The 12,563-nt window shown below is 37.4% G+C and overlaps 1 protein-coding gene across 1 annotated transcript in view; it reads right to left on the reverse strand.

The window, feature by feature from the left end:
- The window catches only part of WDR64 (WD repeat domain 64), a 63,326-nt gene that overhangs the window by 33,027 nt on the left and 17,736 nt on the right, over nucleotides 1-12,563 (reverse strand). The window contains exons 7-11 of the mRNA XM_063153468.1: nucleotides 12,401-12,508; nucleotides 10,622-10,836; nucleotides 9,965-10,099; nucleotides 7,206-7,285; nucleotides 4,219-4,358 (exon numbers count right to left, since the gene is read on the reverse strand). Of these exons, the coding sequence (XP_063009538.1) occupies nucleotides 4,219-4,358; nucleotides 7,206-7,285; nucleotides 9,965-10,099; nucleotides 10,622-10,836; nucleotides 12,401-12,508 (678 nt within the window). The remainder of the gene's footprint in view (nucleotides 1-4,218; nucleotides 4,359-7,205; nucleotides 7,286-9,964; nucleotides 10,100-10,621; nucleotides 10,837-12,400; nucleotides 12,509-12,563) is intronic.

A 12,563-nucleotide genomic window follows, 5' to 3' on the forward strand; every position in this document is an offset into this window, starting at 1 on the left:
CAGTTTCAGATTTGTTAATTTTTACATCTTTGTATAAACCCCAATATATATATTTGTGTTCTGTAGTATGAAGCTAGGGTTATTAACACTAAATAAATCCCCCAGTACTCTTGTAATAGATCTGTAAGATTTGTGTTATCTTTAAACCATTCACTGCAGGTTTTGAGCCTTTAATTCAGCCAATACTTCTTTAGATCGCAATGCATTGCTGCAGTACAAATCTGAAACCAAAGCCAAGGTGATCCCTTACATTGAACTCCATAGTATAAATCAGTTGCATGCAGGCTGCAGAGACATTCTTGTGAGAACATTTCACATTGCACAAAAATATCTTTACAATGACAAGGAACTTTTCAATACAGTTCAAGAAAAATAGTAATAAGTTTAACATCAGTCTGAATCTTCAAATGTCACAATTATGTAACAAACATAACAACTGCAGATCTTAATTTAAAAAAATTACTCCCTACTTTTCACCTTATTTCGCAACTTTAGTTGAAAGTGGCACAATAAAAACCCTTTTATTTTAATATGGATATGGTTTAGGTTAAATTCAATTTTGGGAATGTTTTGAAAAAATGTTAATTTAATTTTCCTAAGCTTTTCCTCTAGTTCTGCTATTTGGTCAAACATATATTGTAAAATCTATATAAAGAGATTTTGTTTTGCTAGGATTCAATGTTTCTATGAGATCATTGACATGTCTCTAACTTATTTTCAGTAAAGATATATAGACTGTCCTTATTTTGCTTCTCCTTAGCTTCCTGTATGACAGTCACTGAAAGATGGAAACAAAACATAGAAAACTACTTTGATTTTTTATGCCAGGCAGATTAAAAAGCAAGCTGGTCTTTGTTTTTTAGGTGGAAACAAATTAAATTCTAAAGTATCATTATAAGTTCCCTGACAAGCTGCACACCTTTATATAATTTCTGGTTCTGTGATACACAAATGTGCTCTAAGCAGGCTGGAAGCAATCCTGTTATAGCTGACCTCCTTCTGCTATTTAGTATACCATATATCTTCTTTAGAGTGCATGTTTGAGGTACAGGGTGATAAGCACTTTATTTAATAGTCAATATATAGACTCCTCTGTGAGGGATTCTTTCTTTTTTGATATAGTTTTCACTATGACCACACGATTTATCTGGCACTTGAAAGTCTAGGAATTTATGTCTATTTCTTTTAATTTTTTTTGAGAAGTGTAATTGTAGCCTTATAACTCACTGCACTATTTAAACACACATGGCTTAATTAAAACGAACTTTCATATATTCATTTGCAGCTACAAGTGGTCTTACTGATGTCATTGGCACTACTCAGCTATATTTAGTTAGGATCACATGTCCACATACTTATAGACTTTTAAAATAGATTTTGCTTTCTCATAAATCATCATATTGAATAATAGAAAAGCCCCGAAGGGCCCTCAGAAGATCTTGTACATTTACTACCCCAGGGGCTTTATTCTCAGGTGCTTTTTCATAAGTATCTTAATGCTCATTCATTCCCCTTAAGACATGTCTTATATCTTACTTCATTTTTCCTACATGTATAACTTGAGGCTATCTGCCTAAACCCTCCTTAATTCACAGTAATATATTCCTGTAGCAAAGCTACAGAGGTATCTACAGAACAGACAAGTATAGATTTATAGAAGTGAGGAAGGGGGAAGGGTTATGGCTCCAGGATTATGTGAAGATGGGAAATTTTGATAATTTATTTTCAGCTAGTATTAATTTTAGAAATGAGCAGAGTTTTTAAAGAATAAGATTTTAAAAGTGAAAATGAGGTATTTATTGCCACCACAATGAGCAATGGTAAGCAATTATAGCAGAGGAGTGGCACAGGCAGGACAAATAGTTCAGCAATATTTCCTACATAACTCAATAAAAATCTGGAAACCTTTGAGATAGAAGGATACCTCAGCAGACTAATTACATTAGGTCCTCATTGATTTATAGGAGCTATTTTCCATAATTATACCTTCAATTTTAATGACCATTCTAAACTCTACTACTTCTGCTCAAGGCCTGCAGCTTTAACCAGTCTGGTATAACTGGTTAATTTAGTACCTATCCTCTCCACTCCATCCTTGTAGATTTTAATAAGGATATTGAATAGTGTTAAATATCGAAAATATTTCATTGGACCACATTGAAAGAGTTCTATAGCCACTCAAAACTACTCCTTCAGGGACTTCTCTCTTATGTTTGCACATACAGTTTTTATTCTCTCCTGAGAAGTCTCATTTTGACAAATCATATAAATAACAAACGCAAGGATTCCACCAATCACTTCTCGTATACCCATCTCTTACCAGCAGAATCTTGCAATATTTGGTGGAATAAGTGCTATTATTGATTTTATTAGCATTCCTGTTTATGGTCATTGCTTTGGAACAGTAAGCCTTGTAAAAGACACTGGTTAGAAAGAGATCAATAGTTGAACATGATATGTAGAGTCACCAGAAAAACACCACCTATGGATTTAGGAGGCTGGGAGGAAGAGAGAAGTGCAAAAGAACTGTAGGAAATTTTTGCAGGTGATCACTGCTGAATGAAGCACTTAATTACATGTTCTGTTTTAAATCTGCCAGTTGCTAAACTAATACAGAAATTATCAGAATTAATATCTACTATTGTAAACATTCTTTTGTCACATTTGTGAAGATAATATGTGAAATAGTTGCACTCTAGTCTTGTTTCTCAACATAAAATATTTTGGAAATTTTAAGCTAAACCTTTTTTATTAAAATAAATAAAGCGATAACTAATTACTATCAGAAGTACTTACTCAAAATCAGATTCCTACTTCAATTTATAACATTGATTTCACAGAGTCATTTAGGTTGGAAAGACCTCCAAGATCACCAAGTCCAGCCTCTGAGCAAGCACTGCCTTGTCAATCAGATCATGGCATTAAGTGACGTGTCCAGTTGTTTCTTACCACTTCCAGTGATGGTGATTCCACCACCTCCTGGGGCAACCCATTCCAGTGTTTACCAACCCTTTCTGTGGATAATTCTTCCTGATATTAAACCTAAACCTCCCCTGGTACAGTGTAAGGCCACTTCCCCTTGTCCTATTTCTAGGTGCCTGGAAGAAGAGGCTGACTGATCCCCACCTGGCTACAGCCTCCTTTCAGGCACCAGTAGAGAGTGATAAGGTTTCCCCTCAGCCTCCTTTTTATTCCAGGCTGAACACCCCCAGCACTCTCAGCTGCTCCTCATAGGACTTGCACTCCAGACCCTTCACCAGCCCCACTGCCCTTTTCTGGACATGCTCCAACACCTCAATGCCCTTCCTAAAGTGAGGGGCCCACACTGAACACAGGATTTGAGGTGTGGCCTCACCACTGCTGAGTACAAGGGGACAATCACTACCCTGGTCTTGCTGATCCCGATCAGGATGCCACTCTCCTTCTTGGCCATGTCAGCACATTCCCAGCTCGAGTTCAGCCGCTGTTGACCAGTAACCCCAGGTCCTTTTGTGCTGGGCAGCTTTCAGCCACTCTTTCCCAAGCATGTAATGCTGCCTGGGTTTGTTGTGGCTGAAGTGCAGGACCTGACACTTGGTCTTATTGAACCTCATACTGCTGGCCTTGGCCCATAATCCAGTCTCTTCAGATCCCTCTGCAGAGCCCTCCTCCCCTCCAGCAGATCAACACTCCCCCAACTTGGTGATGTCTGTGAATTTACTAAGGGTGCACTTGGTGCCCTCATCCTGACCATCAATAGGGATATTGAACAGGTCTAGACCCAACACTAAACCCTGGGGTCACCTCTAGAGACTGGTCCCCAACCGGATGTGGCACTGTTCACCACCACTCTCTGGGCCTGGCCATCCAATCAGTTCTTAATGCAGCACAGGTGCACCTGTGCAAGCTGTGGGCTGACAGCTTTTCCAGATGAATGCCATGGGAGACAGTCCCAAAGGCTTTGCTGAAGTCCAGGCAGACAACAACCACAGCCTTTCCCTCACCCACCAGGTGGGTCACCTGCTCATAAATGGAGACCAGGTTAGTCAGGGAGGACCTGCCTTTCCTAAACCTGTGCTGGCTGGGCCTGATCCCTTTGTTCTCCTATATATGCTGTGTGATTGCTCTAGATCTTCTGTTCCATAGCTTTGTGGGGCACTGAGGTTAGGCTGACAGGCCTGGACTTCTCTGGATCCTTCTTCCAGCCCTGTTTCCTTGAGGTTCAGCAAAGTGTTTTACCTTTGCACAGGAGAGGCTGATGACATGTTGATCTTTCTCATTCGTCACAATTTCCACAATACCATGTTTGTGTCCAAACAGCTTCCCCGTAGGACTAAAATTAACAACAGGATTCCACAAACGAAGGATTCTGTCATTACCTGAAAGAAAATAATATATAGTCAGAAAGATTGAATAGTAACTTGTATTACAAATAAGATTTGTAATTGAGAAAGCTTAGTGTTCATAAGTCCATCCTTTCATCTGGGTAGACTACTCCCACATAAGGATGTGAATTTTTCATTCTAAGGGCTGGATTGCAGCTTATGTTTCACTGCTTAACCACAAACACAATTAAAAAATACACAACTGATTAGCTTTTCAAAGCCATTTTATTTTGCTAAAGGAATGGCAGGGACAGTGAATGAAACTATGTGGACTAGTCCCAGAGGAGCAGACTACTTTAACAAAAATACAACAGGACACAAAGGAATAACCTCCTTTATGGATGAAGGTGAACATCCAGAAAGAAGTGGGTATGAAATTTGAGGGCAGACAGAAAAAAGTGACCGCTGATGATTGAGTTTGTAGTAAAGTAAACAAGAATTAGGTATTTAATACTTATTTGTGTGTTCAGATTTTGAATTTGCCTACAATTTAAGGAATAATCTTTGATTGTGTTATAGGTGAATGCTTGGTACTATTTTGCTAATAGTTTCCATAAATATTTCAAAACACAAGGATGTTGAAAATATATTTTAACTTTAAATTCCTGGCAAATATTGCAATTGTATGAATTGTATGCATCTAGCTGAACAGTTTATTTTGACACACAATAAATTAAACAGCCACATTTTGTCTAAACTTCTGCTTGAGTTCTAATTTTCTCTCAGCTGAAATTGAAGAACAAAAAGCAAAAAAACCCATAGACTAGGAAGTGTATGTCCCAAGAGAACCAGCTCAATTATGTTAAGCGCTCAGCTCAATTATGTTAATAATCTTCCTTAAGCTTGTTCAACCTACTGTCATTAGTCAGTCCCTCAATTTCTCTCTACAGAAATCTATTCCTTTTCTTCTTAATGAAGCAAGATGTGATTTGTTTAGCAGCACCTCATCTCCCTTCTCCTCCATTCAATAATATTGTTCTCTCAGTTAAATTGGTTCTGCTGTTTATGTGGCTTCTTTCTAAATGAGAGAGGCTCACTGAAGGAATGATCTACTCTTAAAATAGCTACAACAGAAAGCCATTTTGATTTATGCCAGCTCATTTCACAAGTATGACTGAGAATTCAACTATGCAAACAGCTGTACCAGCACAATGGAGGGAGAACTTCTGCAAAGGAAAGGAAGGCCAGGAGTAGGTACCTGACTGTCCCGCAACTTCAAGGGGAAGTAATTCTTTTTTAGGCAAAACTACCCTAGGCAATCTGTATTTGCTTTAAGCATGGCAGGAAGTAGCCTGAGTTATAACTGCACAAATGGTTTATGAAGCCCTTTTGGATGCGGAAACTTCAGAATGTGGTCGACATCCCTGCTCACTTCCTTCAAACTCTTATGTCAGGCTGTCCCAGACATGTCCTGCAAACAGCAGAACCTTTGTGACCAGATCAGGGTTTAGGGTGAAATAAGTCCATGGGAGTAAAACTCAGTTTGCAGACCTCCCATGAAGAAGGACGTGAAATACAGTTGACAGAAGCTACCAGTGAGACTGGTGAGATTGGTTTTAATATCAGAGGGAATAGACATTGCTTCAACAATATATCCCTTACCAGCCCCAGATAGAAACTGTCATGTCTTAAGACAATGGAGAACTGAGAAGAAGCTGTTGACAATATCTGATCAACTTGACTACCCGCTGACTGCACTTTTGAGGAACAGAACCCTTCTGTCTTCCTAACAGCTCTGTTCTTTATATTCCTGAAGAGACAGCAGTGATTGAAGGGGAGGATAGTGCCCTTTAATTCTGGCAGAGTTTCTTTTAAGAGTAGAATCATTAATACATGTAATCTACTTCAGATATTAACAGGAAGATAAATGACATTTGGGAAGAAAACCCTTCCCTACACTAAAAAATACTGTTTGCTTTTTATGTGGAAATAGTGGATTAATTTTACTGATATCGAGATAATGGGAGATTTTATTATACTTGATGTGCTCTCTGCTCTCTTTCTGGACTAATGCCAGATTGGCCCTAAGATTCACTGCTACCCTGGAACATTTCCTGCAACATTTGCTCTCTCCATGCTCCAAATATGCCTCCAGGATTCAGAATCGTGACACAGAAAGTAAGAATTATTATGTTTGCTATTGCAATTTTTAACAAAGTTTTAACAATAAAGAGTTGAAGAAAAGCAGCATCAATGTCACTCAAGGGCACCACCCTATCAGACAGACTTTATAAACAAGGTTGCTGCCATACTCCAGCAGCACTTCTGCAGCATCAAACATGACCACAGCAGTAGACAGGCCCATAAAATTATTGGCTAACAGGGAAGAAGTGGATGTAAGAGTGCCATTTCTGCAGTCTGCTTTGGGAGAAAGAATTAACAGTAACAGTCTGGGGAAACACGACCAGAGAGACCAGTGGAAAGTATTAAGATGGGCCAATGTGACTGCTTAAGATATGAAAGGATGGCAGAAGAGTAATAGGGTGGGAGCTCTGCCGATACTGCAAGGAATAATGTCCATAACCTGGTTGAGGCCACGGTGACTTGGAAACATACCTTACAGTAGTTGAACATACTGTTTCTTCTGATTTATTATATAAATGATACTTTAATCAAACCCAGATGGAGCCCTTGATACATTCCTGTTAGAAAGTATGTATCTTCAGACAAGGGCTGAGAGAAATCAAAAGCAAGGCCTCTGTTTCCTCTAATTGTAGGCAGAAGCCATTGCTGAAATTCTGAAGATGCTAACTCAGATTTATCTGATGTTATTTAATGTGAATAAAAAAATTCACAATTTTTTCCCCAAGAACAATCTCTTGGAAGAGACCCAATACTTACCTCCAGTGACAATGACTTTTGCCTTTCCACAGTATGTGAAGGCATTTACTCCTTTCGGGACAGAAAATTCCTTTACAGGTCTGCAATCATTAATAAAACAATCATGTAAGAAATAATTGGAAAATACAGTCTATAGTCATTCTGCCTTATTTTTCTGTTTTATACAAAGTAGCTGTTTGTGTAATGTATGCAATCTCATGTTAAAAGCAAACTGATTTATATTAGAGACTTAGAGTGATAGTGGCATCAACAAAACGGGAACAGAGTACACTGTCCATTAAAGAAATAAATATTTGATCTGCACACCTGAATCTTTTAACAGGCAAACTCCAAACAGACTCCTAAAACGACAGCTGTTGCCAAAGGAGGCTGCACACAAGCTTGTGTGCTTAAAGCAGTTTATCACTGAGGAAAACTACCAAAGAAATTGTGTTTGCTTGTTTCAGACATGGAGGTCTATTGTGATGTCAATGTTACATTAAGTAAGTGCAGTTACTTTTCTGTTGCTTCTCTATAATGTACTGTACAATGAATAGTCCTTACATGATCTATTTTGTGTTGCATGTCAACATGAAGAGATCACAAGTATCTGAAGCTCAACAGTTATTCTGCTACATTCACTGCTAAATCATGGGAATTCAAACCACAGCCAACACAGACTGAACTTGACTGATTCTAAACTTATCCTTTGAGCAACTTCTGCTTGTCTCTCCAAGCTTCATCCATTGCTACTAATGAGTGAATATTTTATTGATTTTGGATGTAGCTATAGCAGGGTTAACACCTGCCATTCCCAGGAAACAATGACTGCCACTGTAAATAGGCTGTACAGAACTAAATGAGAATATTTTAAATTTTTTCCTTTGAAATTCAGACAAGTATTAGTTCTTCTACTCTGGGCTAAAGCAGCCATCAATATTGAAAACCATACACAGGGGTGGCAGTAAATCTGACAAAAGACTCTGGAAACTTTGAGGAATTAATGAAAGAGCTTGTTATTTCTAGGCAAGTGTAAATAAAAGGCCTTTTGCTTCCTATTATTTAGAGGGAAAAAATATTTCTTTCCAGAACTCTAACAGAGAAGTCTTAATTCTCTTGACAGGACAAAATAACAATTAATTTATTTAAATGCATGACTAACAGATTTCCTAAGGATTTTTCACCTTTTATACTTCTATAAAGCTTTTTAATGGACAGTCTTGATACTATTCCAAGATCAATAGGAATAAGGGATTCTGGCACTGTGAAGTTCTGCTCAAGCCATGGCCTTGCAATAGAAGCACCTTGTGATATATCCATACCTCTCTTTTTTATATACATTACAAGAAGATATTGTAGCTAATCATCAGCCATTATTGTCAAGAAACGTAAGTCCTATAAGAGAGAAGATGCATTGCATCCTTCTTGGGAGTATAAAAGAATTCCTTGCTACAAAGTTAATTGGGGAAATTTCTTTTGTTAGAACCAATAAATCACATTTCTAAACTAGTCAGTGGACATTTGCAAGTGATTTGATCTATAGATATTTTTAGGACTATTAATTTCATTTTAACAGCTGTGTAATTTTTCAGTTGTCTAAATATAATTTCAACTATCTACTGTGAGAAACTGCTTAGAGATATGTATCTATTGCATTCTGAGATGCAACTATAGCCAGCGTGAAATGAAAAAGAACTACCAATATAGTTGCAGTTTATGTTCTGTTTTGAAGTATATGATAGTAGCATCTACTCTTTTGACTAGACTTTTCGCTCTGCAGACTTACTTTTCTTTCTCTCTAACTAATTCTATTTTTCAAAGCTCCCAACAAAAGCAAACAGGATTTCTCAGCTTTTCAATTGACACAGTATGTGACCTTGGACAATCTAAAAGTGTTTCACAGTTAACTTTCCCCATCCTCAACAGACTTGGAATACTCATAAAACTCAAAGTTACTGTATTCATTCAAGAATAAAAACAAGAAAATTTATGGCATGTGTTATACAAGAAATAAACCAGATTATAATAACTGTGGCTACTAGCCTTAAAAAATCTATTAATCTCTCTGGATGTACCTCACAGAGAAACTGAGAAGCTGATCTAATATTTACAATCTTTTGAAACATTTGAATGAAAAGTTCTATTTATATATATTATTTATAGGTCCTTCTTACAACAAACTGAATTTGTATTATTTAGTTGTTCTATGAAATTCTCTAAACTCACAGACTAATTAGGCTTGGAATCAGTTAAATCAGCTAATAGCACTGATGAGCCATATGAATTAGGACTTGGCCCAAATAAGGAGACCATAACCTCTTTGTGCTGCATAGTAGAACCACTTTACAGCCCTTAGAATAAATTGTGTTCTTGGTTTAGTCTTGTATAACTCAAACTTGCGAAAATAAAACTGTAAATGAAATTTAGTAGGGTTTATTTTTGACTGGGTATAAATTTTAAATGAATGGATACATGATATATGTGCAAGAAACCAATCATTTTTCTGACTAAAATTTGCTTGCTGAGGAGAAATTGGAGGAGACAACACTGTCAACATATTTAAGGGTTCTGAGTACTGAACATATATGGACAGTCCTCTCCTACATCAAAAGCTAGCACAAAAAATATCCAAGCATTTAAACAACTGTTTTTTGGTTTTTTTAGCAATGCTAATAGAAAAGGCAGATTCAATATAACAAGATGACATCTCATGAGGCACTGATCTCCAGCAGTTATAAAGGAGAAGATCTATGGTTTTCTACAGGATGTCAGATACTTACAAGTGGTCCTCTAGTCGCTTTATGTCATCTAAAACAAATGAATTAATACCGTCTGTGGAGCAGGATCCAAAACGTTTTAGGGCGGGAAAATACTTAACCTTCCCAACCCAGTCATCATGCAGCTTGCGTCTAGGCCTAGGGATATAAATGGAGAAGTCAGTAGGCTGCAGCAGCAACTACTGTGATGTGTCTGTACGTGGACAGGGGTTTTGCCAGTGAGATTAGACACACCAGTGCTAACAGCTATAATATCCAGGGCAGACACAGAACCACTCTTCCAACTCAAAAGCAAGCAGGGAGAAGGTCAGGGTTGAACCATGCTCTTTTCTAGTCACAACCACGCTTCCATCTCATCGGGCACAATAAAGCTGTTCCTTTTTCAAGCAGGATAACAGCAATTGTGAATTCTCCCCTTGAATTGTATTCTGCGTCCTCTCAGCTGTAAGATCTCTTATAAAATCTTCTACTGAAAATGATGGCACTTCTTTCATGCAACAACAAGCAAATCATACTTCCTGCAGTTTGAAAAATTATTTTCTTTACTTACATGGGCTTAATTTAGAAACAGAAGCTAACCCTTCACTTAGGGCAAACAAAATCCAAATTAAAAACAAAACATAATGCAAGACTAACAACATTTTATCATAAGCAACTTACATGTCAAAAGATTCAGCGTCCATGACTTTAAATTGTGATACTTTTCCACCTTTAGTTTGTTTCATTATGAAGTCATCAGTGGTGATAGTAAGCAGATAAACATAACCTTTATCATCTCCCAGTAAGATAGTATCCCTAGGCAAGTTATCTGCCATAGTCACTGTAGAAACACAGAGCAGGCAGTTTTTCATTGGTTTGATGACAAAGCCATTACCCTGTGGAATGTGGTACAGAGAGTTTATTAGACATTGCATGAGGGCCCTTAAATTGAAACTACCATGCTTATCTAGCTACATCAGCATTCAAATCTTGACATTGTTTTTTCTTTAAGCTGCCCCTGTGCTGCTTACTGGTATCAGAAACTCATGGAAGACCATCACAAAGAGGAGTTAAAAGCAAATCCTAGAGGTTTAAGCAATATTTTGTTTCAGAGGTAGCTTTTTGTATTTCAGTGAAAAAGTAATAATTACAAATTCTAGGAAGCATCTCTGCATATAGCGTGGGATGGTTTCTTTCAAAACTAAGATGATCTCTACAAGAAAATTGGAAATAACCAAACTAAAGAATAATTCAAACCACAAAATACAGCAGTAATACACAGGAAGAATCTATATCAGAGTTCTAATTAATAATACAGCCTGGGAGTGCCAAGTGTACAAATATGGGTAGGTGATTCAATTTTTGAAGCACAGAGATAGTGGGAATGAATACAGTTGCAAGACACTGTGGTATTTTGCTAGAAGGCCCAGGAATGGGATTCAGGGTCACCTGCATTACATTGTTTATTGCTTCTATTGCCCAACTCCATCTGTTATTTGGTTAAATCATCCTTGCCAACCTAAACTGGAACTGTTCACATGCCACAGGAATGAACTGCATCAATGCTGTCTGCATAGCACAGAAACATTGGAGATGTAACAGAGATAGGACTGTCCATATATTATTTCTGTGGTCTTGAAAGAGAGCTGCACCAATTCATCAACAGGATACCTGCAGCCCTCACTGCAGATAATGAGGGAACTTGGAGAATAATAGGTGGAGAATAAATATTTGAGCCCTCCTCCAAGAAGTCCAATTGGATTGACAAAAAGACTTAAATTGACCTATCTGAGCTTGGGAAGCAAAACCTTTTAATAATGGGAAAAAAATCCTAAAAAATCATATTAAAAAAATAATTGCTTTGCTTCTCCTCATCATCTCAGCTAACTTAGAATTTCCAAGAGAAGGTCCAGGAAGAGGAAGAAAAAGCTAAGATAAGTGTCAGCAAAAATGCATAAGACACTAAAGAAAACTTTAACAATTTGGACATACATTATTAACATCAAAATGTTTTTTATCTTAGAAAGTCCTGAACAAAACACAGGATATGAAGAAATATATTCCTTAAATCAGGAAGTTACCTCAAAAGAATCTTTGTCATATTCCTTGTAAAACCTGTTCCTTGATTGTTAATAGATTCTGAGATATATGTATGCCCATGCACACATTTTACGTGCACATATATGCACTAGATACACATGGAAAAGAAATTCTTTGGGGGTTTGTTTGCACCATAGAGTAAAATTTTTCCTTTACTTCCAAGCTTTTAATATACTTTAGCAATCCCATTTGGCATGTAGAGAGTATCCCTCCTTAGTGTGAATTCCACTGTTTCACTGAGTTCCTACAACAACAAAAGTCTTCATCCTATAAGACCAAAGGGATGTGAATGTATATCGGAAGCAAAGACTGATCAACTTTCAGGTTTCATTTTAGCATTTGTCTGATCCAACATAATACCTCGCTCTCATTTGATTTATAGTCCCAGAGAATGACTGTGCTTTCAGTTGCAGCCACGATATATTTCAGATTAGGCAGGAAATCACATCCAGTGATCCAAGCAGTATCCTGATGAAAATAAAAAGAGTAGCTAGAAAAGGATTTTCTCTGTAAATTTACCAAC

The sequence above is a fragment of the Melospiza melodia genome, chromosome 3, assembly GCF_035770615.1.
Source record: "Melospiza melodia melodia isolate bMelMel2 chromosome 3, bMelMel2.pri, whole genome shotgun sequence".
In the NCBI taxonomy this organism is placed as follows: Eukaryota; Metazoa; Chordata; class Aves; order Passeriformes; family Passerellidae; genus Melospiza; species Melospiza melodia.